Consider the following 27,959-nt stretch of genomic DNA (forward strand, 5'->3'; position numbering starts at 1 on the left):
CCTGTCCCTGGATGACCTCTGACCTCTGGTAGGCCTTGGTGAGCTTCAGCTTTGAGAAGCTCTTCTGCTGAGGCCACAGTCACAGTCCAGAGTGCAGGACACGCTCAGGGCTCTTATTGTGAAGGCGCCTGGTTGAACGGCTGTACTTCCGGTGGCTGTCAGTCGCTTTACTGCTGTGGGACCAGTCGTGGCCACATTACAGGCGATAAGCTGCTGTATAGACAGTCCAAGGAGCGCCTCTGTTATCCGAGGAGGATCATGGAATAAACATGGCCCACAATAGGAGCTTTTTCTTTGAAGGTAAGCCGTGACACTGCGACCCCCCGCTCCGGCGGGCCGACAGCCTCCCGGAGCAGCTCGCAGCGTCCCGAGCCCGGCGAGCAGCGGCGGTTTTTCCGCTCCTTTAATTACGTGTTGGCTGGCTAACGGTAGTTAGCCTCACTTAGCTGCTACATCCCCTGGCAGGGGTGAGCTGTTGTTCCAGGTGTAAAGCTGCATCCATTGGGCCTGGAGTTAAAGCCCGGCCTGGCCTGGCCCGGCCCGGCCCGGCCCGGCTCTGCTCTTCTCGGCGGGGGTGGTTTTTAGCTGGAGTTAGCCATTAGCAGGGACATTAGCTGGCGATTTCTGCTGTGTGGATCTGGAGACAGGCCTTCCTGTGTTTGCAGGATCTTTTACCGTCCACAACACGTTTATACAACACACAGAAACACACACAGTGGTGCTGCAATCGACTAAAAGACGCGTTTCAATTTGACATTAAAAACACACTCAGTCTCCAAAACAGAGTGCTAACAACCACAGGCTTAGCAGGCTAGCAATAATAGTAAACACAGCTTTGTATTGTTGTGTTGTTGCTTTCTGTAAACCTCCCTTTCAGGCACCAGTTCGTCAAAAAACAACATTTCATTTCAGTCAACTTATACAATAGGTTTATTACTGCCTTTCCTTGTGGCACCGTGAAGCACAGCTGCAGCAATAGTGATGATTAAAGGCTATAAATACTTATTTTTAGGTGTTAGCTGATCAATGACCTTTAAAGACTTTAAAACAGTATAGAAATGTCAATGATTCCTTAAACCCTTCTACAATTAATGGATCGTAACAATTGTAACTCGTATAGGCAATTCTAAAATACATTATTGCATGTCAATCCAACCTGAAGCAGCCTCCTCCTGACATTAATGTAAATGGAAAAAGAGTTTTTGAGTAATCTTTGCTCATAAACATTTCAGTTGTGACTCATTCTGCTATTTCCCAGGTCATTTTCAATAAACACAATGAAAGCTGCTATAAAACTATCTGATAGGTTTACTGTGATCTTCATAATACTTGATCCAAGACCACAATGGGGGTTTGGAGGTGTTGCTGATCAATAATCCTCAACAAGCAGGCCCCCGACTTGGTTTCAATCCTTCCTGCCTGTATGACAGTCGAGTATCACCACAGACAACTCTTCACTTGGATACCTTACTTATATCTCACCTCTCCGAATTATATCCTAAACACACGCCGAAGAAGGCCCACATCACATGCCATTTCATGCCAAAACATTAATATCTGAAATCCATCTCACCTGCAGCACATGTGGATGCGTCCTCTTCTGAAAGTAGTGCCAATCAAATACCACTTTTGTCTTAATTTTTAGGGCTTTTTGGCTCAAAGCTACCCAGCATGATGAGCCTTAACAACATTCAGTCTTTAGAGCAGGAGTGTCAAACAAGTCATGTGGGACAAAACCGGCCTGGAAGAGGCTCTGATCCGGCCAAACTACCAAGCAAATGTAAACATTTCAAAGAAAACACAGTTTTTTTGTGTGTTTTAAAAAAAAGACAAACCAACAAATTTGTTCAGAGAAGTAGACACAACGCAAAACTGAATCCCGGGCTAAGATATCGGTGATGCTGCCATGAAAATGATCAAACTAGCATTGGCCTCAAAGTCATGCTGTCAGGTAGGGCTTTTCCACCAAAAAGAACCAGGAGCTGGTTTAGGGCCAGTTCTTAAATGAGCACCGCCAAAGAACCGGTTCTTTTTCAACCATTAGCAGAGCCAAGTGAGAGCCACGTCATTGCGTCACTCCAAAACATGATATGTCACTGATTTCAACAGTTTAGCGCTCACAGCGCTCATACAGGAACGAGGTGATGGACTGTATTCATCAGTCTAGTCGGGGTTGCTCCATCTAGTCTGACCTGAACCTCGGATGCAGACCAAAGAGAAAGAAAACATTAAGCCTCCTCGTCTCTCTTTTGTTGTTTTTTTTCACATCTGTCTTGTTTTAGTCCAGAGCCACGGAGTGGCCATTGTGAAAGAAAAAAAAAAATGGTTGAATGAGCTTGCGGCTTATTTTTCAACATTTTGGCATACATTATGAATTTCTGCTCCTGTCACTTTATTTCTGGAAGTGTCTGAATCAAATGCTTTGACATCCAGAGGAATGGAGGTGTAGAATGATAGAACGCAGCTGTGCAGCCGTTTCCAATGACAACCTACGTAAAGACTTTATTTGGCGTTGTACAGTGTGGCGAGCTGTGAACTTATAAGATTGTTCAAATCGCACTCAGTAGGAGACTTTACCGGTCCGGCCCACTCGAGATGAAATTGGGCTGTGTGTGGCCCCTGGACTAAAACATGTCTGACACACCTGCTTTGGAGGTTCATGTTCATTATAATTGGATGGTCCTGTGGCACTGTGAAGCTGAGTTGTAACAGTATTTTTCATCCGTAACAAGAGGCAACATCGTCTGTGAGGAGGTGTGGCTGATCAATACCCCCCACTCACAACGTAGAACTTGGCCCTACTGGTCAATCGGGGACCCAACATGTGAAGTCAGCATGTTCTCCCTATGCATGCATGCATGCATTGATTTTTCTCCTCGTAACCTTCATTTTTGACTCCAAAGTGTGTCTGTGTGGTTTAGTGTCTCTGTGTTGGCTCCATAATGGACCTGCAGTCTGCAGCTGCACTTTGCTGTTTACCGTCTGTTAGCTGGGAGATAATTCAACCCTCCGCCTCTCCAGCTCAGACTGAGCAGGAATCGTTTGGTTTGCAGATGTTATTTGAATTGGTGAATGATTGCAGTTGATCATTTTAGGAATGTTGTATTTACTAATTTCTGTCAACTAAATGACAGTGTATTCAGGCCAAATATGTTCCATGACCCTCCTGGAGCTTTTACATTCGAATGATTTCAGTGTTGTGATGAGCTGCGTTATCTCCCAGTGAGATTTATATATGTCATTTTTCCTCTTCATGATTAATTTTTTGGTTTTTACTTATCAGGCGCAACTTAAAGATATCAGAAGAAAAGAGGAAGTACACAGACCACGAAGACTGCGATTAGTCCGCTCTACTGTGTCATGGGACATGCTAAAAAACTCTACATTTGATCTTGATGATCATGTAGTAACTGTGGTTGTTATTGGAGAAGTGCTATTAAATTCCAGAGTGAACAGCACAAGCCTCCCAGGGGCAGGGCAGACAATTCTGGTTGCAGTTTTCCGCCCACCTCCGATAATATGGACGGCATTGCGCAGGAGGCTAGCACGTAGCTCCTGCTGGCTGGCACTCAAAGCTAAAATGGCAAAGTGGTCATTATGACCGCAAACGCAGAAATCGAGATTCACGTGGTTTCACCTACAGAAACTTTTTGATAATTCTCTGTATTTTGCACCAGAACGGATTATTAAAGTATGGATGCATCGATCCAAGTTTTTTCACTTGTGATTTAATCCCAACACCTGAATTTGGATATCTGCCGATGCCAATACTATTCTGATACCAGAGCTCTGTTTGCTTTAATATTATTACTATCATTATTTTATATGAGGCTGTAATAAACTCATCTCTACAAGCAAGTATGAAATGTACGAATGTATCCATGTATTCTCTCAAAAGGCACCTTGAGGTTGGTATAAGGGCAGAAAAAGAAGCAGTACAAACTATTTTTGTTAAACTTGGAAATTGTGGGGGTCTGCGTGACATCATCGTCTCATAATAAGCTTATTATATATTTAAAACCTCAGAATCACTTTATTAATCCCTGGGGAGATTATTTAGCAACGCAGCACAAACAGCATTTTTTCCAGCAACAACGCAGCACCAACCATTGGGACTATTTTCACTGAGGTTTGCGTGGGGTAGGGGGCAGCTTTACGGAGGTGTGAATCACCTGCTGACAGCTTGGAGGAGCGTGTTTTTCATTGTTTTGATGCCGTGGTCACTGCCATTCTCCCGGGCGAACTGGCGTTTTAAAACGGTGACACTTTGCAAACATTGCACGCTGCTGCGTTGCTTTGCTGTGTTTTGAGCGTTAAATTCATCCTAACAGCGAACATGTTGTCATGAAAAGTTGGATAGCCACAGTGCTGCTACGTTAGCCGGCCAGCTGGGTGCAAACTGTGGAATGGATTTCCTGACTCATTACTCCACGTCTCATTGAGACCCGCCTCCCTTCAGGAAATCCATTCCACATTTTGCAGCCAGCGAGCAGCGGCAGGGAAACACTTGTGGAGTCATTTCAGCAACATGAAAGCACAGACGAGGCTTCGTGGATCGGGAAATCTCCGCAGGTTTGTTCGGAAATTTCCAATCCGTGAATTACGTTTGTATCGAAACCCGATCCCGATACTGGATCGGATTGGAAGTGGAAAAAAGTGGATTGGTGCATCCCTACTTTAAACTGCACTGGCTTTATGAGAAGACGTACTTCAAACCTTTATCACGCCACTGAAGTTCACGTCACAGATGAGTGGCTTTAAGACTCGAGTGTCGTTAAAGTTTTTGGATTGTAGTGGAAGCTTTCCATCAGCAGCTGAAATGTTGACGTGGCAAAATGTTTTGTGTCGCCTTAGCGTGCAACAGAGATCCATGCTAATATGCAGAGCAGGAAATTGCCCTCTTTAGCCCCAGTGAATGAGTGTGTTCCAGCTCCCCCTCGCTGTAATTCGAGGCTGCTGTTGAGATTCGTGAAGATGAAAAATGGAGCGAAATGTGAGATTTGCAGAGCGTGCGGGGCTGACTGTCTATTAGCCTGGACAAGACAAAAAGCAGCTCGATTGGATTTGCACCGGCTTTAAAATGAGCCGGGCACAAGAGCTTCGGCAGCGTGATCCAATATTTATGTTCTTGAACGTTGGGAGATGATTTGTCATCCCTTTTTAAAAAAAGGAAACCAGAGGATTCGGTTTGGAACGTTTGTTCAGAGCATGTTTTTGTTGCCAGTTAATCCACTGCTGCAGCTGCACATGCTGGGCAGAAGCCTCATGAGGAAAACAGACCTAGACCTACTTTCTCTTGGGTGAACGAAGGGGTTTTAACCACATGCATGAACTGAAGGGAACTGCCTCTTGCAGGATCGTGGTTGAACTGCTGTTTACCTGCTGGGCCTGCAGCCAGGTGCTCCGCCTGTGTGATCATGACAGGGAGGGTTGTCACGTCACCGGGCTGAGCCTGACCAGAAATACACTATTTTTATTAGCTATTGGAGCTGGTTTTCTTTCCATTTTTCTTCCCCACATCTGATTTCTCAGCTGTGTGCTGTGGTATCGACTGTTGGCTTGTAAGAAATCCAGTTGATTTTTTTGGAGCCTGGTACAAGCAGAGGAGCATACTGTGCTCGGCAACCTGCTGCTGATGGGTTTTGTTTGCATCTTTTGTGGTTGTGTGATGAAATGTGTGTTTGGGGCCATTTTCTTTTAAAACCCTCACAGAGGAAAGCCAACAGAGTGGCACAACACTGCTCTCAAATGGCCACAAGATGCTTCAGAAGCACGAAGAAGAATATAAATATGGAAGAAAAGCTTGTAATGGCATGAAATATCAAAGAAAATGAAAATGTTATTGGTTTTGTTGTTGTTGTTTGTGTCGGGATGGCTTCACTTGTAAAAACGCCATTTGTAGCTGCACGTCACACTGCATGCAACTGTATGGAACTCAAGTGCTCCAAGTTGTCTCAGGTAAAACCTGGAATTCTGACGTTAAGAGGGCAGGTTATGAAGAACATCCTCAACTCCAAAAGCAACGCTGAATCCTAAGCTCTGAAAAAACTAAGGCCTCGTTCACACTGCAGGGAAATGCGACCCAATTCAGACGGTGAGAGCCAGTGAGTCACATCTGGCAACCCTGGTGCTGACCAGCGCACCATTCATATTTATGTCTGTCAACAGTGTCTTCTGTGCATGTGCTCTGAGGCCCGAACCTGTCGAGTCTGATCACGTTCACAAGGCAGTCTGATAGAGGTCACGTTTAAACTGTAATGTGAACGATCATGCAAAAAAAAACTGAATAGAGCACCAAGACCTGCACTGTGAACGTAGCCTAAAACACACAGACACGCAGTGTGTGTGGCCATATTGAAATTTTACCTCCTTCAAAACATCAATGATGGTTGGAAAGATACAAAAAGAATAAAATCTTAAAGCATCCAGACATTAAATGTTTGTATGTATTGAAAATCCCATTGTCGTCACAATACTTACTATCGTCTTTTCTTTCTTTCGTGAAAAGCATTGACCGTTCAAACAGTGATGGCTGCTAAAGGACTTTACGGATATGATTGTGCTGTTTCTACCGAGATGAGGTTTTTAAAAGGTGTCTGTAAAATAACCAACGTTTAATCTATGGATACCATAAAGATCAGAATTGTCCAGAAATGGTATCATAGTTTTGCAGTTTTACATTAAATTAGCTCTTTTGTCTCCTGTTTAAACTGTGGGTTTGTTTATTCCAAAAGGGAAGTGGACTGATCCTCCACAAAGACCAACTATCAGCTTGCGGAAAGGAATTGACTTCATTATGTGACTCTGATTGGCTTTTTTGTTGTTGTGCTGTTTGGGCACCGCTGGCTCAGCGCACTGTAATTCTGCCAGACATCGCTCTGCAGAATGATTGAGGCGATTATATTTCCACAGTGAGGGGAGGCTGGGGGGAAAAAAAAGTTTGGAGATAATAGGTGTTTTATCATCCGACGCTTTGGGGGCGTCATTATGCACATGAATGCATCAGCAGGCTTTAATCAATCCAAACTTGGAGCAGAATGCAGCCTCCTGAGAGCACCCGGCAGAAGGAAAGATGCCAGGAGTCTTACTGGATGGTATCAAATCCAAACGAGCAAGCTGTCCAAAAAAACAAAAACCTCTGGATGCAAAACAACCAAACAGCTCTGCTCATGAAATTTTTTAAGGTATTAAAATCAGACCAACTGTTGACTGAGTGAACTCAGGGCCCGTTTACACGACAACGTTTCATGTGAAAACGCATCGTTTTTGCATTTTTGTTTCTTTCGTTTTTGTCATTACAGTGATGGTCAACTATAAAACTACCAAGTCGCAGGAGAATATGAACTTAGAGTCACGACACGATGGAGGAAACGTTGTTATCGTCCATCTACTGAGCATGTGCAGAGCTATTCACTCCGGCCTTGGTACACATGCGCAGTAGCAGTGTTTCACAGAAACAGCATTGTCCTCTGTCCTTATGGAGTTGGACCTTACTTCCACGGAGATGTCAGTTTTTTTCACCTGCATTTTCAAAAAGATGCATTTTCCCTTGTTTCCACGGTGACTGTGTTGAAGAGTTTACGGAAAGTTACACCCCCCCCCCCCCCCCCCCCATTTCTGCGGAGATGGCGTCAGTGTTTTCAAAAAGTTGCGTTTCCATGGAGACGGAGCATTTTCAAAAACTTGTGATTTCCTTCTGTTTCCACGGAGAAGGAGCAAATTTCAAAAAGTTCCACCTTGTGAGCTGTTTTCACAAAGTTTCATTTCCAGTGACCCCGAGCACCGTTCTCGTGTAAATCGACCCCAAAAACGCAACAAAGGTTTTCTGTTTTCACTTGAAAACGTTGTCCTGTAAAAGTGGCCCAAGAGAGTGGATGAGCCTGTCATTATTGAAAACCGAGGCTGTCTCCAAACTTTTTCTTTGACAATCTGAAAAAATGTGCCAAGACGTTTCTTATTCACTTACTCTCATGTCACGGATTTTTAGCACAATTACGTCAGTTTGCATTCAGATATCGATTGGCGTCAATCGGACATCACCTCTCATTGGCTTCGAAGTCTGCATATTGCATTTGAAATAAGCAGTGACATGAGAGTACCAGCGTACAATGAGGCAGGCGTTTTGCTCATATCGTGTATCTGAAATGGTTGCGTGTGTGTGTGCGTGTGCATGTGCATGTGTGTGCATATGCACTGACACCAGTCTGGTTTATTGTCCAATTCAAGCCCTGGATAGATCAGAGACCAGGCGAGATGGAGGGTACAAGAACAACTGGAGCTATTCTCTCTCTGATGACAAAGAAGAGGAAAGGAGACATGAGTAAGCACTTCTCCAGCCCTCCTCCTGAGCATCGCTTCACTCTCTCACCAGACAAACTCCACTTGACCCCCGGCGACGCCGCCGCACATCAAACTAGTGCAGCGCTGTTCATCGGTGTGCAGATACAAGCCACAAACGTGCACAATCTCGCACCAAAGTGTTTTTGCATGTTTTCTTACATTTAATGATTGTAGTCTGTTATATGGGCTCGGATTAGTAAAGTTAATGCAGACAGGCAGGTGGAAGCTTGTAGTTAATGACAAATAATTAGGATTTAAAAACAAGAAAGAACACATTTGAGAAGCTAAAGCTGATTGATTAACCTCCATTAGTAGTTATAGATCCTGTTCCAACACCATTGGCAAAAAGATAGTTAAGCGGAAAATCTCTGTTTGTTTAATATTTTTTTTATCAAATGTGTTTAATGCCAAGTTCAAGAAAACTGTAGTAAAAGCATCAAAAGATTTAGATTTTTTTTTTTTAATAGCATATAATAAGTACTTGTGTTGGCAGGGAGCTAAAGGTTAACACGTCCTTCTTGTACTCGACCGTTAAAAAGTGCTATCGGTGCGTCTCTACGAAGAATGTATAAACTATTTACAGAAATGACTTTTTTATTCCAAAGTGTAATGAGATGATACAGTGAAGACGATAAACTCAATTCTTTTCTTTCTTTTTCCTATTTTAATATTTGGTTGAATTCTTTTTCTTATTTTCATTTACATTTTATCTTAAATTTTTTTAAATTTTTTAGTCACTTTAACTTCTTTCTCTTTATTTCTCTTTCTTGATTGTTTCTTTCCTCTTTTCACAGATTTTCTCCATTTGTTTTTCTTTTAATGTTTTTTTTCCACCAATGTTTTATTTTTATAATTAATATTTAACCAATTTCAAATTGTACTCATTGGTGTATTTGAGCGTTCAGGCATATCACAGTAATTAAACTTCACTCGCATTAATTCAAACAAGATGCGCAAATGCTTTGCCACCACCTTACATTAAACGTTTGTTAAACTCTTTTGTTTGTACGTTAAACTCTTGTGAATCAAACGCTCCCTGCACGTTACCTTCTGCTCCAGTCTGCCAAACGTCCTCAATATAAACGTACACTGTTTGTTTAGAGATGGCGGGACACGGTCAAACTTCCTCTCACACACATAAAAAGAGCATCAGACAGACAGTAACTAAGCAGAGTTTTGTGTCTCTCAGTTCAGGCGTGTTGAGCGTGGACGAGATGGACCGGCAGCCGTCCGCCTCCACCGAGGAGAAAAAGGTAAAACCACCGTCCACAAACACCCGTTTCTCATCTTTAACCTCCCAGTATGGCTGGGATGTAATGTCGTCTCCACATTTGATCCTGTACTTTTATTTTGGTGCTTTTTCCATTCTGACTTCAATCAGTTCAAATATTTTTTAAATGAATAGGAATTCATTTAGAATGTGTTATCTCTCATGTAATCACATTGAGACGCACAGTATCATTTAAAAGAGAGATTCAGGGTTTCTCTTGACTGCAGTTCACTACATTGACCATCAGAGGCCACTACATCCCACAAACGGATCCTTTCAAGACATTGAGGAGCACAGCTGAGGTTCTCGCAGTGTGTTCAGTGGTACTTCATATTCGGTCTCTGCTTTGTTTCTGCCTCCAGTCCCCCTCGCTGAGGCACTTCACCTCCTCCGATCCCCTGAGAACGTATGAAAACCGGTCCAATAATCACATGAGACCTCTCAACAAGCTGCCGCCCAAAAGGCTCGGGTACGCTCCAGTCGGATTACATCAACTGTGTATTTGTGTATTTCTGCAAATCTTTCTCGAAGAGAAATATTGTGATTCAGAAAAGGAAAAAACTCACTTTTTTTCTCAGGTGGTTTAGGATTGAAACTCCTTTTTTTTTTTTGTATAGATTATTCTGAAAATATGATCAGGTTAAACCTACAATTTTAATCCATTTTTTACACTGATTTCAACTCAAACCTTTTAAGTATTTTAAAAATTCTTATGTGAATAACATCAGATTTGACACATTCAGTGTTCATGACTTGATAAAAAAAAAAAGAAAAAAATTCCATAAATATTTTACTTTGGATGTTTAAATTTATAAGATAAAACTTTTGTGTTCAAAATCTTTACGAGACCTTTTTATCTGTACTTTATATTTGCATATGCTAATGACTTTTCTATTTGTAAAAGCCTTTTAAGACCTTAAGTCTTGCTTTGAGTGTTTTTTACCAACCTTGTTGATCTTTTTTTATTAGTTTTTGTGCTTTTATTTTATAAACCTCACATGTAGCACTTTGATATATATATTTTTTAATAAAGCTTCTAATGTGCTTCACAAATTAAATGCATCACATGTATAGATAAATAATGTCTAATTAATTAATATTTATTTTAATTTATCTTCAAACACTTTAATATAATAATAATGATGATAATAAATAGTAATATAGTAACAGAAACCAAAAGTTATAATAGAGAAAATAATCCTAATGTATAGTAATCAGCATAAATGTAGAGAAAAAGAATTTGTGCTTTATTCTTTCCATGTTACTGTTAATGTTGTTGTAAATGAGTGTGCTCTTGCCACGCGCTCACCCAGACGTTTTCCACAGGTTTGGTAGTTTGTCCTTGTACCAGTTGGCTGCTGCTCCTCTTACTGTCGTGTCCATTGTGTTTGCCTCTGCAGCGACGCCCCTCTCACTGTAGCATCGTCCTCCCCCATGCCCAATAGAACCAACTATTTCATCATCAGTCCCGCGCCTTCGCAAGGAATCGTTCTACAAGGACGCCACTTCCAGCACACACACATGCCGTCGGCAATAAAGAAACCGGTCCAAAGGTAAGACGGGAGTCCTGGAATCTGTCTTCTCGTGTCGTTCAGTGAGACGGCTTTCCCCAGACATGTGACCACAGACTGCGTCCATATTTCAACCCCAACCCTTTTTCGTGAACACACAGTCGGTTGACATGGACCAGTCTTTTCCTACGGTGGCCTGGAAGGGCCAATACCACAACAGCAACAGCCTTCACGTTTGTTTTCTGACTGTTTGACTACAGGAGAGTTTAATGAACCAGAAGTAAATCACTGCTGCTCCATGATTGTATTTGTTTTCCGAAATGCTGATTATTACTACTTTTCACTTAAAACTGGGGATGATCAATCTTCGCTAACTAAAGGCGAGGGCAGAATACACCGTAGACAAGCCCCTGTCAATCACAGGGCAAATACACAGCGAGGGAGGGAGGGAGGGAGGGAGGGAGGGAGGGAGGGAGGGAGGGAGGGAGGGAGGGAGGGAGGGAGGGAGGGAGGGAGGGAGGGAGGGAGGGAGGGAGGGAGGGAGGGAGAGAGAGAGAGAGAGAGAGAGAGAGAGAGAGAGAGAGAGAGAGAGAGAGAGAGAGAGAGAGAGAGAGAGAGAGAGAGAGAGAGAGAGAGAGAGAGAGAGATGAGAGAGAGAGAGAGAGAGAGAGAGAGAGAGAGAGAGAGAGAGAGAGAGAGAGAGAGAGAGAGAGAGAGAGAGAGAGAGAGAGAGAGAGAGAGAGAGAACCACACACACACACTCACATTCACAAAGTGTGGTTGATTTGTTTTTTAAACTGCTTCCACTTTGAGTTTGAAGTGACTTTACTGATGAGGCTGGTTGTTTTCCCACAGAAGCGACTTCTCGTCCACTCAGCAAACAGTGGAAGTCGACAGCATCGTCCTCACCTGTCCAGAAATCCCAGGTACAACCGCTCTTTTAATCTTATTTAAATTTAATGTGCTTTAATGTCTTTAACTCAGTTACATTTGATTGAAGTCATACATTTTGTTGAAATCCATTTATTTAGTTTCTTTATTAAGATGTTATTAAATAAATTTGATTTGTATCTTTTTTGTTACTTAATTTTTTATGAGAATGTGATTTTCTTTATATGTTTTTTAAATCTACATTTTTTATGTTTTGTCAATACAATTTTTATCTGTCAGTTATAACATTTTAAAGAAATATCTTGTAATGTTTTGTATTTAAATTTAATGTGATTTTTGGTGTTAACTAAATTTCATATGTTTATTTCATTTTTATGTAGGCAGTTTTATTTAGTTTAATATATATTAAAATGTAAAATTTTGATTCTATTTTTAATTAATTCAGTTTGAACATATATAAAGTATTAGTATAATATACATTAAATTCTAATGTATTTTAATTTCTATATAAATGTTAACTTAATTTATTTGAAATAACTTTTTGTTGATTTTTTTATTTTGTGTTTAATCACTTTGTTTTGACCGACTGTTTTAATTTTTTATTTATTTTAATGTTTTACTTTCTGAAGTCCTAGAATAAAAAAAGAAAGGTTTGTTGAGCCTTGAAAATTGTTCGAGACTTTCTATGATTTTTCGATTTGTGTCACATAAATCCTCAAAACATGAATGTTTTCACATCTGATGCACCTGTGCAAAGTAGTTTCAAGTTAGGGTTAGGTTAAGGTGTGTTAAAGGGTTAACATGTTCAGAGTGGCGGTGTAAAGAAAATATAGAGACAGTGGGTGGTGGTGAAGCAGAGTGGCTGATTACAGGAGGGATGGCAGCACATGTTGAATGTTGACGGGCACCCTGTGTTCCCTTAGCTGCAGGAGGACGGGAACAAGTGCAGGGATGCAAGTCTGTGCTTGGTCTCTTTACTGGAGGTGGAGGAGGCAGAAAGGCTCACAAACCCAAACAACTCAAAGGTTATGAGAGCGATCAGGGAGTATTTGCAAAGCAAAAAAAAAAAAAAAAAGCTGAGCCAGCTTAAAAACACAGCATGGCTGGAACAACTTGTACTGTCCTGTGATGGTTTCACACACATTCATGATTTCTGAGTTGACTATTACCTATTAAAAGACCTTTTTTTTTTTTTTTTTTTTTTACTCAACTACAGAAAAGTACTGATTTAACTTCCTTATGCAAGTAAAAGTTTCAAAGTTCAGCTTCTTCAAGTGCTTTTTTTAATTGATAAATAATGCTTGTTGTTATTCTGTCCATAATGAGCAATGACACATCATGATTCAACTTGCATCGTAGTTTGGAGTCAGAAGTTGAACGCAACTTTTCGAAAATGCTCAGTCTCCATGGAAACGGGAAAAACTTTTCTGAAACGCTGCTGCTTGAAGTTTTATTGTTGAGAGTCAACAATCCACATACGAATGTCCGTGTTCTCCCATTGTTGCTGTTTCTTGTGTTTTGTTCTCTGTGCTTGCGAGTGTGGTTTCATCACAGAAACAATAGCACCCACTAGTGGCTCAACATGAAAACTACATGGTTTTAAGCGTTTCTGCCATTTCCATGAAAACAGACATTCTTTTCAAAATGTTGCTGTATAAACGTGAAACTTTCTTGCGTCAGCGATGTTTTCACCTGAATCGATGTCGTGCGAACAAGCTTTTGTTTGAAGAGCAGAATCCCTTCAAGTGACTCATATAGTTGATAAATTAATGAGTTTAATTGAATTCTTCCCTGTTTTTTCTCGTGTCGTTCTCTCAGACGAGTCCCTGAATATAAAGCGTCGCTACCAGCAGAAGAAGAAGCCGTTGGAGGGCTGCTGCAGTTTTCCTGCCCAGGTCAAAGCAGCGGAGGTGAGACAAGTCTTGAGGTTTGGACTCGGAAATGGGCAACAACTTGAAAATTGACAGAATTGAAAGGATTTCTAAGATAAATCACCCTACATTAAACAGCTCTTAAATAGAACAAGCAGAGAGATTGAATACAATAAAAAAGAGTCTATTAGGAGAGACAAGGGCATGTATAAGGTAGAAGGTGACACCTGCACTAACAAACTACCTCTAAGCAGATTGCTGACTCATCCCTCAGCAATACAGTAGTAATAGAGGTTTCTGGTGGTTTTCTCTTGTCACACAGTGACATCTAGAGGTCCTAAATGGTATGTACCGTTATATCGTCGTGTAGAAGTCGCTTCCAAGTATAAGTTGTATGACCAGCCAAACGGCCTAAAAGCATGTGACTTACAGTCCAAAAAATACGGTAATCAAGTTTAAGTTTTCAAAATCGGCATCTTGGTAAACATGTACAAAACTGAACAATCGACAAAAAACGTGGTTGTATTTTTTCACACATTATTTGTTCGAAAACAAACTGCTCAAAGTTGTCCTGCTCCATCTTTACAAACATTTAAACTATCGGGTTAAACACAAACGCACGTTATGTTAATGTCAGTTCTGACCAAAAGTTTACTTACACTTGTAAAGAACATAATGTTGTGGCCGTCTTGAGTTTCCAATCATTTGTACAACATGGACTTGTTTCTTCAGCGTTGTCCACATGTTCTCAATGGGGTTTAAGTCGGGACATTGGGAAGGCCATTCTCAAATCTTAATTCTAGCCTCATTTAGCCATTTGATGTGAGTTTGGGGTCATTGTCCTGTTGGAACACCCACCTGTGCCTAAGACCCAACCTTCTGATGATTTTAGGTTATCCTGAAGAATCTGAAGGTAATCCTCCTTCTTCGTTGTCCCATTTACTCTCTGTAAAGCACCGGTTCCATGAGCAGCAAAACAGCCCCAGAGCACAACACTACCACCACCATGCTTGACGGTCGGCACGGTGTTCCTGGGGTTTAAGGCCTCACCTTTTCTCCTCCAAACATATTGCTGGGCTTTATGACCAAACACCTCAAGTTCTGTTTCATCTGACCACAGAACTTTCCTCCAGAAGGGGTTTATCTTAGTCCATGTGATCAGCAGCAACCTTCAGTCGAGCCTTAAGGTGCCGCTTCTGGAACATGAGCTTCCTTCTCTCAGTCCATCATGGCGATGTAAAACACGCTTGACTGTGGACACTGACACCTGTGTTCCAGCAGCTTCTAATTCTTTGCTGATCTGCTTTTTGGTGGTTCTCGGTTGACTCTTGACCCTCCTGACCAATTGTCTCTCAGCAACAGGTGATAGCTTGCATTTTCCTCCTGATCGTGGCAGTGACACAGCAGTGCCATGCACTTTACACTTACAAACAATTGTTTGCATAGTTGCTCTTGGGACCCTGAGCTGCTTTGAAATGGCTCCAAGTGACTTTCCTGACTGGTTCAAGTCCATGATTGGCTTTTTCACAGCCGTGCTGAGCTCCTTTGACTTACCCATTGTAGAGATTGTGGGCATGTCTAATGAGCCCTATTTAAACGGGCTGAGAGAAGTCACCAGCTGTCGTCATTCATCATCACTCACAAGAAGTTAAGAGGCCATGCAATGAAGGAAATTTCATTGACACAACTTTCTAAATCAGCAAAATTGCTCATTCATGTTGCTGTATGTAGATTTTTGACCCAGCAGATTTGATCACATTTTCAGTTGACCCTTAATAATTTCATCAAAGGACCAAACTTCATGAAAGAAGTGTGTGTTCCAATCACATAAATCACAGAAAAATAAGAGTTGTAGAAATTATTGCAAACTCAAGATGGCCATGACATTATGTTCTTTACAAGTGTATGTAAACCTATGACCACAACTGGAAATAAAGGTCTGTGTGTCAGCTTATTAATTTGAGTGTTATGTACACATGGTCACACTTTAAATGACTCCACTATAACAAATATGTCTAAACGTTGTGTTAATGTACTCGGTAGAACATTAAGAGAGGGTGAGTTCAAACAACAGTTTGTTACTGGTTTGAATTACTACTTGAAGTGGCTACTGAATGAATATTTTTTTTATTTAATAGCCTACATCAATTTAAATACTAATATTAAAATCAAAATGAGGTTCAATCAGAGCATATATACATATGTACCTTTTCTTTCTGAAAGATGTTTTTATATTTCTTTTTTAGCTGCTTCCAAGTTGCTTTTCTCTTGTTGGATTGCACCTAAATGAAATTCATATTATACACCTATTTATTATTTCTACCTGTCTGCTGCGATATTAAGTTAAATGTTAAGTCAGTACAGTAATGTGTTCAAACTTATGTGTTGATTCGTGCAGCAACTTTCTCCCAGTCGTCTCTCCGCTGCTGCAGCGCCGGGACTTTTACGGCAAAATAACTCTGTTTTTGGTCTGTTGCCATAGCGACTCGTGGTATCGGGGCTCCATTGATGATGGCTTTTTTATTGTGGTTGTTCAGGCGCTTAACTCAAGGTTCACATACTGAGAGTTGATTGATCTCATTCAGATCAGCTGTTCTGGAGCTGGAAACTCTGAATTTCCCACCTCGGAGTCAGTCGACTCAGGGTGCTTCCGAATAGTCCTTCCTATCTCCTTTCTTATCCACTTTTCCTTAACCCTGTGGATGACGTCACGGGATTAAAGAAAGGTGTTAGGAGGCTTCCTAAAGGAGTTAAGGAAAGGCCTTTTTTTTTAATAAACGTATTGCTCATAGAGATGTCCCGATAAAGCTGCCTTTGTGGTATTTTGTGCAGCAAGAAGTCAGAAAACATTGATTTAAGGCCACGTTCTCCCTCCGCAGCCTCTCCGGACCAACGTCTGCCAGGCAGTCTGCGTGAAGTGCAACAAGCCGGCGGGGGACGGCGGGAAGTGTCGGAGCTGCGGCGGCGCCGCCTCTGTGCTGCTGCCCTGCCAGCAGCAGGACTCGCTGTCGTCCCCGACCCCGCGGCCCCCCATCCGATTGCAGCCCTCCCCCGGACCAACCGGTGCGCAGCAGAACTTTTACAAACCCGCCGCGCCCGTGAGGTCGCCCCGCGGGGAAACCTTCCCCATACGCATCACCAACATCAGGAGCGCCCTGCCGCCACTCAACAACGGCAGGGTGGCGCCATCTGCTGGGACGTCCAGTTGCTGCGGCGCCAAGGGGAGGAAGACGGCGGCACAGCAGCGCGAGCTCAACGACCCCAGTGAGTCACCACCGAGTCCGTATGGTTGTTATGGCAACGTGTAGCCTTTGTGTATTGTTTGCATATGGAGTATAATTTCGACTTGAAGGCATATAGTAAGTACTCCTATCGGTACTCGGTATTTGCAAGTAGTTAAAAGTCATCATTTTTCCAGAGATAATCTGTTAAATGTTTGAACCACAATCCTTTTTTTGAGGAAGTTTCTAAGGTGTTTAAAGTAATAATCTGCCAGTGGAACAAGTGAAATCGACCTCTTCCTCCACGTTTCCTCTCAGTCGTCTTGTCCAGCGACGACGAGGATGACGAGGACGCCGACAATGCCAGCACGGGAAGCGTCAACAGGCTGGACAGTGTCTCCCCTCGGCCTGCCGACTCCGCCCACTCGTCTCCGGCGCCCTCTGGGGGCCGCGTGGAGGCGGCGGTAAAGAGCGCCGGGGGAGAGCAGCAGCAGCAGGAAGAGGCCGAGGGCTGCTCCGAATTCTTTGAAGACGTCAATATGAAGATCAGCATACCTCGAAGGGCCCGCATGAAGGATCAGGTGGGACGGGGCAGCGCGACACCTTTGTGTTTGTGCAGCATCAACTGAGAAACTAACTGTTGTAATTGTCCCAAAGTTTGGAAATCAGCCCCCGGAGCAGTTCTCCCCGAGGGTGAAGAAGCCCAAATACATGACCAGCAAATGTGACAGCATCATCCTGGAGTGTCGGAGCGTACGAGTGGGAACGCTGCGCCGGATGGTGACCAAGCCCGTCGTGGTCAGTCTGTCGTCCTCACTTCGTTCTCCGAGTAAATGTAGAATTTATCGAGAAGCTCGTCGTCGTTACCGAGCCAGATAGAGGTGGCCCAGGAGAAACACCCTCCAACATGTTTCCCTGTGTAAAAGGCCATCGTTTTCAAAATGATGCAGCGTAAACGCAAAACCTTTCTGAGACAAAACAGGAAAAACACTCGAGTTTTTACTTGAAAAGTTGTTTTGTAAAAGGGTCTCAACAGTTGATGTCTGGTCCTTGAAAGCCTTTATGGGGTCAAATTGTTTTGAATTTGTCTTCAATATGTGGAAACATTTCTATTTCAATCGAATGAATCAAAGACTTCAGTCTTGCAAAAACTGGAAACTTTGGAAGTCAAAAATTGAAATCGGACTTTTTCTCATTTTGTTTTCTCAGTTTTCCATCGACAACATCCAGCTGGAAACTGAAGGTATGAAGCAGCAGATGTGAATGGATTATTTTTCATTTGTTTTCACGCAGAATTCACGAGAAAAGTCTGTATAAAGTTTGAGTTTGTTGTGTTCGCCCTCAGTTGCTGATAAGAACAGCGTGGAGAAGGTTTGTCTTCAGACGTCGGAGCTGATCAGCTGCGAGTGGTGCAGCGTCCGGAAGCTTCCCGTCTTGTTCTTCCAGACGACGCCGGCCGAGTGCGTACGCCTGCGCACGCAGCTCAACATGTCCATGGAGAAGGGAGGCCAGTGGTACGACTGCACCGGAGACCGTGAGTACTGATCAGAGCTGTCGCCTGTGAGCAATACACCTTTTTCTTTTAATTTATTAGATTTTTCTCCCGTTTTTAGTTTTTCTTCCCTTGTTCTAGCTTCATAGCAATCTTTCAGTGAGTCCAATTGTCGGGGGTTAAATATCTATGTTTAGTTAACTAAGCTGTCCAGTCTGATGAAATAAATGTATCTGTATTTATTTGTTATATTTAGACTGTTGTAGTTTATTATATATGTTCTGTATCATGAATTATTAAAAAAAAAAAGTAATTTCTTTATACCTTTTTGTCAGATAAGTCGTAATATAATAGTTCTAACATGTTAAAATTAATTGATTATTTAATAAGCAGCTGAGAAGGTGATATATTTAATACGTTGTGCTTTTCAGACATTAAACCTGATTATATTGTTCTGCTGTTATTTATTCACTGTTTGTTTGGTGAAATATCTTTAGTTGGTGTGAACTGTTATTTAATTTATTTATTTTTTGCTTGAAAATCTAATTTCTTGAAAAGAAAAGGGGGAAAAAAAAGCTTCAGTTTCTTCCAGTTCAAACGTTCAGGAAAGTTGGATCTCACTGAAAAACGTCCCTCATCGACTATATGAACGTATTTGGAGTTTTGTGGGGAGGTTTGAAGAGAACGAGTTGTGGCTCCTCCCGCAGAGTCGGACGAGAAGTACATCGTTCTGATCTTCGAGAACGGTTTGGCCATGAAGGAGCAGATGATCCTGGAGGACATCCTGAGCGAGATCGGCAGGACCAACAACCTCATCAACTTCCCCACCAAGCTGCAGTTCGAGGAGGCCAACATCCGGCTGGTAAATTACAACAAGGCCACGGCACAGAAGGAGGAGAAGGTGGGCTCATCGCCTTACACTGCTTTTATCCCTCAGCTGCGCCATCCTGTGGGCTGGGAAGCACCTTTTAGGGGCTGTATCTTTGACTTATGAATTTTCTGCTACGACTTTGTGGGCAAGAAACATTTGAGAAGTTCAGCAATGTTTCACCTAAAAAATGAAATTGAAAATGATGGACACACAGTGTGTTTTGAGGGTACTTACGACCCGTTTACATGACAGCGTTCCAATTTAAAAAAAGCATTGCTTTTGCGTTTTGGTTTCAAACGTTTTGAAAACTATGTCCATTTACATAGAAACGGCTGAAAACCATGTAGTTGGCATGTCAGGTAATGAAACCACACACACACATGCAACAGAGAACAATACACTATAACTTTAACAACGGGAGTACAGGAACATTCGTATGTGCAGACGACCAAGTTGGATTGTTATTACAGTGACTGTCAAAATAAAACTACCAAGTCCCAGGAGAATATAGACTGGGAGTCGTGACACTCTGGAGGAAACTTTGTTCTGATTGTCCATCTACTGAGCATGTGCAGAAGAAGTGTTTTCGACAGCCAGAGGTTGGATTGTTTTCAAAAAGTTGCGTTTTTCCACGTGGATGGAGACGCACAACTTTCCAAAAAGTTGCAAAAACATTGCGAGAACAAATATGGAATGAAAGTTTTCCGTTTTCATTTGAAACCGTTGTCGTGTAAACGGGGCCTCAAAGGATTGCAGGGGTGGCAAATAATCCGTTTAACTGAGCTGCAACGCGACTCTTAAGTTGGAATATCAGAGACACCTGCGCCGGGGAGTCACCGGTTACGCGAAACACCTGCAGGAGGTTCCTGCTAGGGAGTCACTGTGTCCTTGAGATAAGAACGACTGGAACATCCTCGATACATGAGTTTCCCTCTTTAGCTTCTTCGGGTGAAACAACACACACACACACACACACACACACACACACACACACACACACACACACACACACACACACACACACACACACACACACACACACACACACTGTTCCATCATGCATGGCACGTCCAATTTCGGTTGATGACAGACGTCAGTACCAAATCCCAGGAAGTTCGACACACTTTTAGAGTCCTCCTGCGTGAGTTCACCTAGTGTTAAAGTGCTGCGCATTGCATTTAGCTATACATTTACTCAATTAAATGATAAAACGCATTTTAGATAACCAAGTTCAGGATGAAAGGACCGGGAGGAACCAGCAGGCTCAAGGCCGGGTTCCAACAGAGTCAATAAACTCACACGTGTGACAGAACTTTTCTCATTTCATCACCCTGATGCAGCAGACAGACAAATATCGGTAGATTCCTCTTTGAATGTTTCCAGTGCATTTACTTCTAAAGAATCAGGAGATCTTTACACCATTAAAATGAATGTCACGTGATAGATTTACACACAATGCTTGAGTCTGAAGCATCTCTTCCTTCTTCGCAGGTGAAGTCGGGCCAAGCTCCTTCCAAACTGACCCCGGTGAAGGTGACGCCCGTCAACATGCCGGTGCGCACGCGGATGGCCACCCGCCAGCAGAATGCCAACTACTTTGAGGACGAGGACGAGGACATGACGGACCTCCAGCCCACCTTCTCGGGACCAATTGTGAAGTGAGTTTCGTCCGTTCACCGTCCCTTCATCGGAGGGTCCAGCCCACCCCGTGTCATCGCCAACAGGTTTTAGTGGCTCTCTGACATGAAATCCATTAAAGAGAATCATTCAGTGCTCTCAAGGTCTTATTTCTTTTTTATATATTTGAACTATGATGGCGTATTTCCAAGCACAGCTGGTGGCAGACCTTCTGTTTATGGCCTCCTCGCACAACAACGATCGTCTGGAAATGATGACGTTTTTCTATTTTTACTTCAGAGAACTTTTATGTTCAGATTGTGACGGTTTGGAGGGGCGGGGCAGGAGTGGGAAGGTTTCTTCTAAGGGGTGGCTGCCAAGTCTCTCCTGACATTTTAGATGTTTTTAGTCAGTTAGGTCTTTTACACAACCCATCATCTTTTGATTCTTTTCCCCACACATCAAACATACACAAGGTAATACACATCAAATGTACTAATGCGAATAATCCAAACACGGAACACTGAGTTGAAAAAGAAAATGTTGTATTTGTCATTTCAAACTTAGATAGTCCCAATAAAAAAACTCTGAAAAAAACGCAGTTCAGTTCATCAAAAAAAAGAGAATTTACTCCCAACGGGAGAAGGGAAAACTCTTCAGGAGCAAAAGAAATAATTCAGGTGCAGCTCAGGAAAGTTCGTCAACAACACATAAAAAAGAACTTCTACCAGAGCAGAAATACTCGAGCATCAGGGATTGATTGTGGTCAGTCAGTCTCCTGTCGTGCTTCCCAAAGCGCTCCGGAGGGGGCGCTGTGTTGGAATGGCAGAGCTGCAGTGGGCTGGATGAAAGAGATCGTTGTGAAAGCCGGGTTGGCACGTATTAACCCAAGGCGGACGCGAATGCGTCGTGTGAGGATTTACGTCTCACTTAACGATCATCAACAAGCAGAGCTCCGACGCGTCCGCTGCTCCTGCGTTCCCTCAACGCTGTGGGGCGAGGCGGAGATTTTAAAAAGCAGCGCCTCTCAGAATCGATACGCTCGGCGCACCGGTCATGATTATGGGGGGGCGTGGACAGTGTTGATATATATCTCAGAATCAGCACGGCTCGCCTGTTTCAGGTGAAAACACTTTTGTTGCGTTTTGGATGTTCGTTTACACGACAACAGTGCTTGAGGGACGCTGGAAACGCAACTTGTTGAAATTGCTCCTAATTCCGCAATCTTTTTTGAAAATGCTCCGTCTTTGTGGAAATTGCGGAAAAGTTGAAATGATATAGTTCAGTCACCCGTAACTTGGTCGTCTGTCCATGCGAAGGTCTGTTTACTGCCGTTGTTAATGTTTGTAGTGTCTAAATCGGGACCTGGCTCAAAGTGCAAAACTTTTCTGAAAATGCAAAAACCAAGCGTTTTCACATTGTGTAAGCGTGCGCTCTGTCACCATGGTCACAGTAATCACGCTCACCGGGTTCCTTTGTGCCTCAGGTTGATGGTTTACCCTCCTCCTCCAGCCAAAGGGGGGATCTCAGTCACCAATGAAGACCTCCACTGCCTTAACGATGGAGAATTCCTCAACGACGTTATCATAGACTTTTATTTAAAGTGAGTATCCCACAATGCAACGCGTCCGCAGCGACGCAGCTCCGCTCCGACATTAACCCCCCCTCCTCCTCCTCCTGTGTTTTCAGATATTTAGTTTTAGAAAAATTAAAAAAAGAAGATGCACAAAGAATCCACATCTTCAGCTCCTTCTTCTACAAGAGGCTGAACCAGCGCGAGCGCCGGAACGTCCCGGAAACCACCAACCTGCCGTGAGTGTCCAGCGGCGAGCAGACGCGGGGCTCAGACCCCCGGCTCGCGGAGCATTCACCTCACTCTGTGTGTTTCTGCTTGGCAGGATCCAGAAGAGGAAGCACAACAGGGTGAAGACGTGGACCCGGCACGTCGACCTCTTCCAGAAGGACTTCATCTTTGTTCCCATCAACGAGTCGTGAGTCACGCATCAGTTCATGTCCCGCAGACATCTTCGAGACATTATAGACGTTTCATAAGACGGATTTACAGGTTGTAGGAGGAGGAAAGTCATTTCACCCACGTTTGAACCAAATATATGAAAGTTGAATTGAAATCTAGTTGCATTAAAAAGATGTTCATGTAAATCCTCGCAGGACACGGATGTGATGAATGACTCTTCTCTGTCCAGAGCTCACTGGTACTTGGCAGTAATCTGCTTCCCGGGCCTGGAGGGTCCGATGTTTGAGCAGAACCCGCTGTACCACAGTCAGATTCCCGCGCCCGGTTCGTCCACGGACCTCCAGTCGGAGGAGAGCATCCCGGACCACTGCCGTCCCCTGTCTCCGGACAGAGACGGAGATGACAGCCCCGCCGAGCCCCCGTCCCCCGGAGCCCCCGAGGGCTCCTCAGGCTCCAGCGGAGACCCTCTGGCTGAACACCCGGCCTTCAAAGACGTGAGAACAGAGCGGTCGATGTTGTCCAGGAACACACAGCCCGACGCTGAGCAGCAGTACACCAGTGAGTGATTATAGAGCATCTTCCTTCCTCCCTCTAACCGATGTAACTGTGATTTATAGTCCAGAAAACCTGCTAATTCTGCGTAATCTTGCCGCAATCGTTGGTAAACAAAAACGGGTGTGTTTTTGTTTGTGTTGTTTAGGTGAGCTGCAGAGAATCAGCTTGTGTTACGGCTCAGGAAAAGAAGAGGACGACACGTACACCTTCTCAGACGACCAAAGCTCCTGTCAGGTATTCACTCTCGTCTCTGTCCCGTCGTCTCTCTTCATGTTTCTTCTCAGGCTTTCGCTTCATGAGCGTGTGTGTGTGTGTGTGTTTGCAGGACGAGTGCAGTGAAGACGGCGCCGAAGACACCCTCACCGCCGACACCTCAGCTCTGGCTTCCAAACCCACCCTCTGTAGACAGTGAGTGGATGTAGTTCTGTGTTTGTGCCTGCAGGGGGAGCTGGAGACTCACGCTGATCCATCGGTCCTGTCTCTCTTTCCGTTTCAGGCCTTGTATTCTCATTATGGACTCCCTGCGGGGTCCGACCCGATCCACCGTGATGAAAACTCTGAGAGAGTGAGTGCTGCACCTGTAAAACACACACACACACACACACACACACACACACACACACACACACACACACACACACACACACACACCCACACACACACTTCCTGCACAAAGCGTGACTCAGCTAAAATGACTACGTCCATCTTTATTCCAAAGAGAGCCATTGCAGCTTTCTGTCGTTTGCCAAAGTGAGTAGAAGCTGCAAAGAAGAGCGACTGCTCACCTTTGGACCCTCCAGCAATAAAATACTGATTGCTATCAAGACCAGAGAGGACTTATAATTTATAACGCTGTGATAGAACTCTCGAGAGCTTCTCGGCTTTAACTACACCTGCATACATAACTGACGTGACTGAACACTGATGGTGCTTCAGTCTCCACCAGTTTACTAATCTGTTTATGTGACAAACGTTTTCGAGTGGAAAAGCCAAACTTTTATTGCTTTAATTACTCGGCGTCGCTATAAATGCAACTTTTTGAAAACACTCCAACACCGTCTCTGGGGAAAAACGGGGGGCGGGGAGCACAACTTTTGGAAGAGTCAGTCTCCAGGAAAATGGGGAAAAAACTCAACTTTTCAAAAATGCTGTTACCGGAGAAACGCAACTTTTCAAAAAACTCTCTGGAAAACTGCAACTCTTTAACGGGAGAAGCGCACTTTTCTGAAAATGCTCCGACTCCGTCTCCATGGAAATGGGGGACAACGCAGCTTTTCTTAAATCCTGCGACTATTCATGTGCACCACAGCTGTATTACATAGTTGTTCTGCACATGCTCAGTAGATGGTCTCTCCGTACGAATGTCCATCTGCGTGTGTTGTGGTTTCATTACAAGATCAACCAACAGCACCGACTAGTGGCTGAGCGTGCAAACTACTTTATTTTCAGCTTTCCTGCCAGCAGACGTCATTTTCAAAACGTTACTATAAATGCAAAACTTTTTCCGGAACAAAAGAAGCGCAAAGAACGATGCGTTTTTACTTGAATTTTCCTCAGTTTCTGTACTTCCCCCGTTTCTGTACTTCCTCAGTTTCTGTACTTCCTCAGTTTCTGTACTTCCTCAGTGCTTCAGCTCTGAAGTAAGAGGCTCATTTCTGTTCCTGGGATCAAGAGAAAAACTAGACAGCTTCCTGCGTGTGTTTGTTTCAGGTACCTGGAGGTGGAGTGGGAGGTTCGGAAAGGTATTCAGCGCAGCTTCGGGAAGGACGTGATGAAGGGCTCCAGCGCTCGTGTGCCTCAGCAGGACAACTTCAGCGACTGTGGAGTTTACATCCTGCAGTACGTGGAGAGCTTCTTCGAGGTGAGCAAACATGGGACTGAAGGAGGGAGTGAGAGACGGAGTGAAAGGGGAATTAAAGGAGTGAGGGAGAGGGATTTGAAAGAGAAGTGAGGATAAGATATGGACGTGGGAGCAATAGAGGAAAGGAATGTAGAAAAATAGAGATAAGAGGAAATGACGGGGAGAGAAGGTGGAGGGAGATGAGAAGCAAAGATGGTACAAATGAGTCAAACTTGGATGTTTTGGTGGTGGAGAAATGGAGCGCTCCTTCATCGGGCGGAGCATTAATTGCCCCGTTGTCCCTGCAGAGCCCCATCAGCAGCTTCCAGCTGCCCCTCAACCTGTCGGAGTGGTTCCCTCAGCAGAGGATGAAGACGAAGCGCGAGGAGATCCGGGATCTCATCCTGAAGCTGCAGGAGCAGCAGCAGCTGGACAAGAAGGAGCCGGAGGAGGAGGCGCCGCCGGGCTCCCCGGAGGAGCCCGAGATCGAGGAGACGTCTGGGTCCACGGGCGGGACGCCCAGCTTCCCCATCAGCACTTGAGACCACCGCCTCCTCCTCCTCCTCCTCCAGCTCCAATCCCTCCGTTCACTCCCGGGCCATGCCGGGAGGCCCGAGCCGCACCGCTCGGCGCCGGCCTCCCACTCGGATGTCAGACCTTTAAATTTCTACGGATTCACAGTGTAAATAGTTGCTGGAGTTTTCCCGCTGCCTTTGTAATTTACCGTTTTCTGGCTCATCCATGAAGTGGCCCGTTAACTTATGTTTTCATAGATGTTCTCCTCTCCAGGAGAACCCGTGCAGAAGATACTGTCTCGCTCTCGCTTCGTTATTATTCAAGCTTTCCACTTCTGTAGAGCAAGACAAAAAAAAAAAAATACTATGATTATTGATGATGATAATAATAAAAAAAAAAAAAAGTGCGAAGAAGAAGAGAAACAGACTGAGAAAGTTGCGGTTTTGTTTTGTTTTTTAAGGTAACACTCTGCGGATCCGGAGGATCACGAGTCACATACGTAGTTCAGTGCTTGTTGTGTCTCTTCGATGTGGAGTGGATACATTTTCAACAATAAAAGCAACGTGAAATGCAAGAGCACCTCCTCTGCCTCCACTCCTCATTCACATTTAGTGTTTGTGTGTGAGAGACGTGTTCTTCACCAATCGAGTGCAAATTACTGAAGTAACAGACTTGTGTTCTTTTTTCTCCTGATATCTGTTGAAAAGCTGTGAACAGCTACTTCAGGAGACATTTAGGACACATTTACATGTACCTGGGTTTTTATAAAAACTGATATTTCACCCTGGACGTTTACAAAAAATATCTTCACTGACATGGACCTGGGCATACACCAGGTTCAGAGCTACTATGAGCATGCCAAACCTGTAGGGGGCAGTGTAACGAGAAGCATGAAGCCATGATAGCCAATCAGAATCCTGGAAAAAACCCATCGTCACGAATTGTGACGTAAATCTCCGCGTACCCCTCTTTAGAGTTTTTCTAAATCTCCACAGTGGCTGGTTTTTGAGTGATCGTTTACATGACAACAGTGCTCACAGCCACTGAAAACACAACTTCTGACAACACTCCAATTCTATCTCCATGGAAACGAGTGGGAGGGTGCAACAATTCTGTCTCCGTGGAAACGAGTGGGAGGGTGCAACAATTCTGTCTCCGTGGAAAACCCAAGTTTTAGAAAATGCTAACTTTTTGAAGATACTGTCTCCCTGGAAATGAGAGCGCGCAACTTTTTGAAGACACTCCTATGAAAAAGAGTGCAACTTTTTGAAGACACTGTGTCTCTGTGGAATCGAGAAAGTAGAACTTTATCAAAATGCTCCATCTTGATGGAAATGGGTGGAAAGCACAGCTTTTTGAAGACACTGTGCTTCCGTGGAAACTAGAAAGCACGACTTTATCAAAACAGTCCATCTTGATGGAAATGGAGGGAAAGCACAACTTTTTGAAGACACTACATCGTCGTGAAAACGCGAGAGTGCAACTTTTTGAAGACACTGCGACTCTGGAAACGAGTGCAATTTTTCAAAAATGCTGAATCTTGATAGAAATGGGTGGCAAGCGCAACTTTTTGAACATGTTCCAATGGCAACGGAAGAAAACGCAACTTTGTGTAAATGAGCATCATATTCAAAACATTGCTGTGTAAACGTGAAACTTTTCTGAAACGAAAAAAAAAAAAAAAAGATACGTTTTCACTTGAGAGGTTGTCGTGGAAACAGGTCCTGAATTTGCATCTAAATGTTGTTATCCTACTATTTTACTGGTCCAGCTCACTCAAGTGGCGCCTGAACTGAAAAGCAGTTTGACAGGCTGGGAAAAGGCGTCCCCCTGACCCCGACGTGCCTCCTGAATCTCTGAGTTTACAGAAGGCTCAATCTCAAACCGAGCAGAAGCTCCACAAACCCAGCTGATGTTCCCGGAGCCGCGCCCACTTCCTGTTGGATGAAGGTGGATGTCTGAGGGCTTCTTGTGAGAAAGCGGCGGCGG

The 27,959-nt window shown here is 43.7% G+C and overlaps 1 protein-coding gene across 6 annotated transcripts; it reads left to right on the forward strand.

Annotated features, from left to right (window-relative positions):
• The first annotated feature begins 141 nt into the window (after positions 1–141).
• Positions 142–26,392, forward strand: senp6a (SUMO specific peptidase 6a). Of its 6 annotated transcripts, XM_080490594.1 has the most exons (24): positions 143–300; positions 8,227–8,320; positions 9,530–9,593; positions 9,973–10,079; positions 11,011–11,163; positions 11,977–12,047; positions 12,936–13,037; positions 13,831–13,922; positions 16,763–17,147; positions 17,423–17,685; positions 17,762–17,902; positions 18,314–18,347; positions 18,450–18,638; positions 19,304–19,497; positions 20,959–21,125; positions 22,571–22,687; positions 22,774–22,896; positions 22,983–23,075; positions 23,289–23,617; positions 23,760–23,848; positions 23,940–24,022; positions 24,111–24,179; positions 25,325–25,475; positions 25,763–26,392. In XM_080490594.1, exons 1-24 carry the CDS (start codon positions 270–272, stop codon positions 25,994–25,996), a joined length of 3,375 nt encoding a protein of 1,124 aa, XP_080346720.1. In that variant the 5' UTR covers positions 143–269; the 3' UTR covers positions 25,997–26,392. The 6 variants fall into 6 exon arrangements, 5 of the variants coding, with proteins under 5 accessions (XP_080346723.1, XP_080346720.1, XP_080346724.1 ...); XM_080490597.1 differs by lacking the exon at positions 8,227–8,320 and having other exon boundaries at positions 142–300; XR_013936425.1 differs by lacking the exons at positions 8,227–8,320; positions 12,936–13,037 and having other exon boundaries at positions 164–300; positions 25,763–26,251; positions 26,311–26,392.
• Positions 26,393–27,959: the final 1,567 nt, after the last annotated feature.

This window comes from Lipophrys pholis (assembly GCF_963383615.2).
Source record: "Lipophrys pholis genome assembly, chromosome: 21".
Classification (NCBI taxonomy): domain Eukaryota; kingdom Metazoa; phylum Chordata; class Actinopteri; order Blenniiformes; family Blenniidae; genus Lipophrys; species Lipophrys pholis.

Bases quoted from the DNA above. Each gene is read 5' to 3' on its own strand.
- senp6a (XM_080490594.1), top strand. From the start codon at position 270: ATGGCCCACAATAGGAGCTTTTTCTTTGAAG. The intron at 12,048-12,935 runs GTACAACCGCTC...GTGTTCCCTTAG, and splicing joins CACCTGTCCAGAAATCCCAG to CTGCAGGAGGACGGGAACAA. The intron at 23,618-23,759 runs GTGAGTGATTAT...TGTGTTGTTTAG, and splicing joins CGCTGAGCAGCAGTACACCA to GTGAGCTGCAGAGAATCAGC.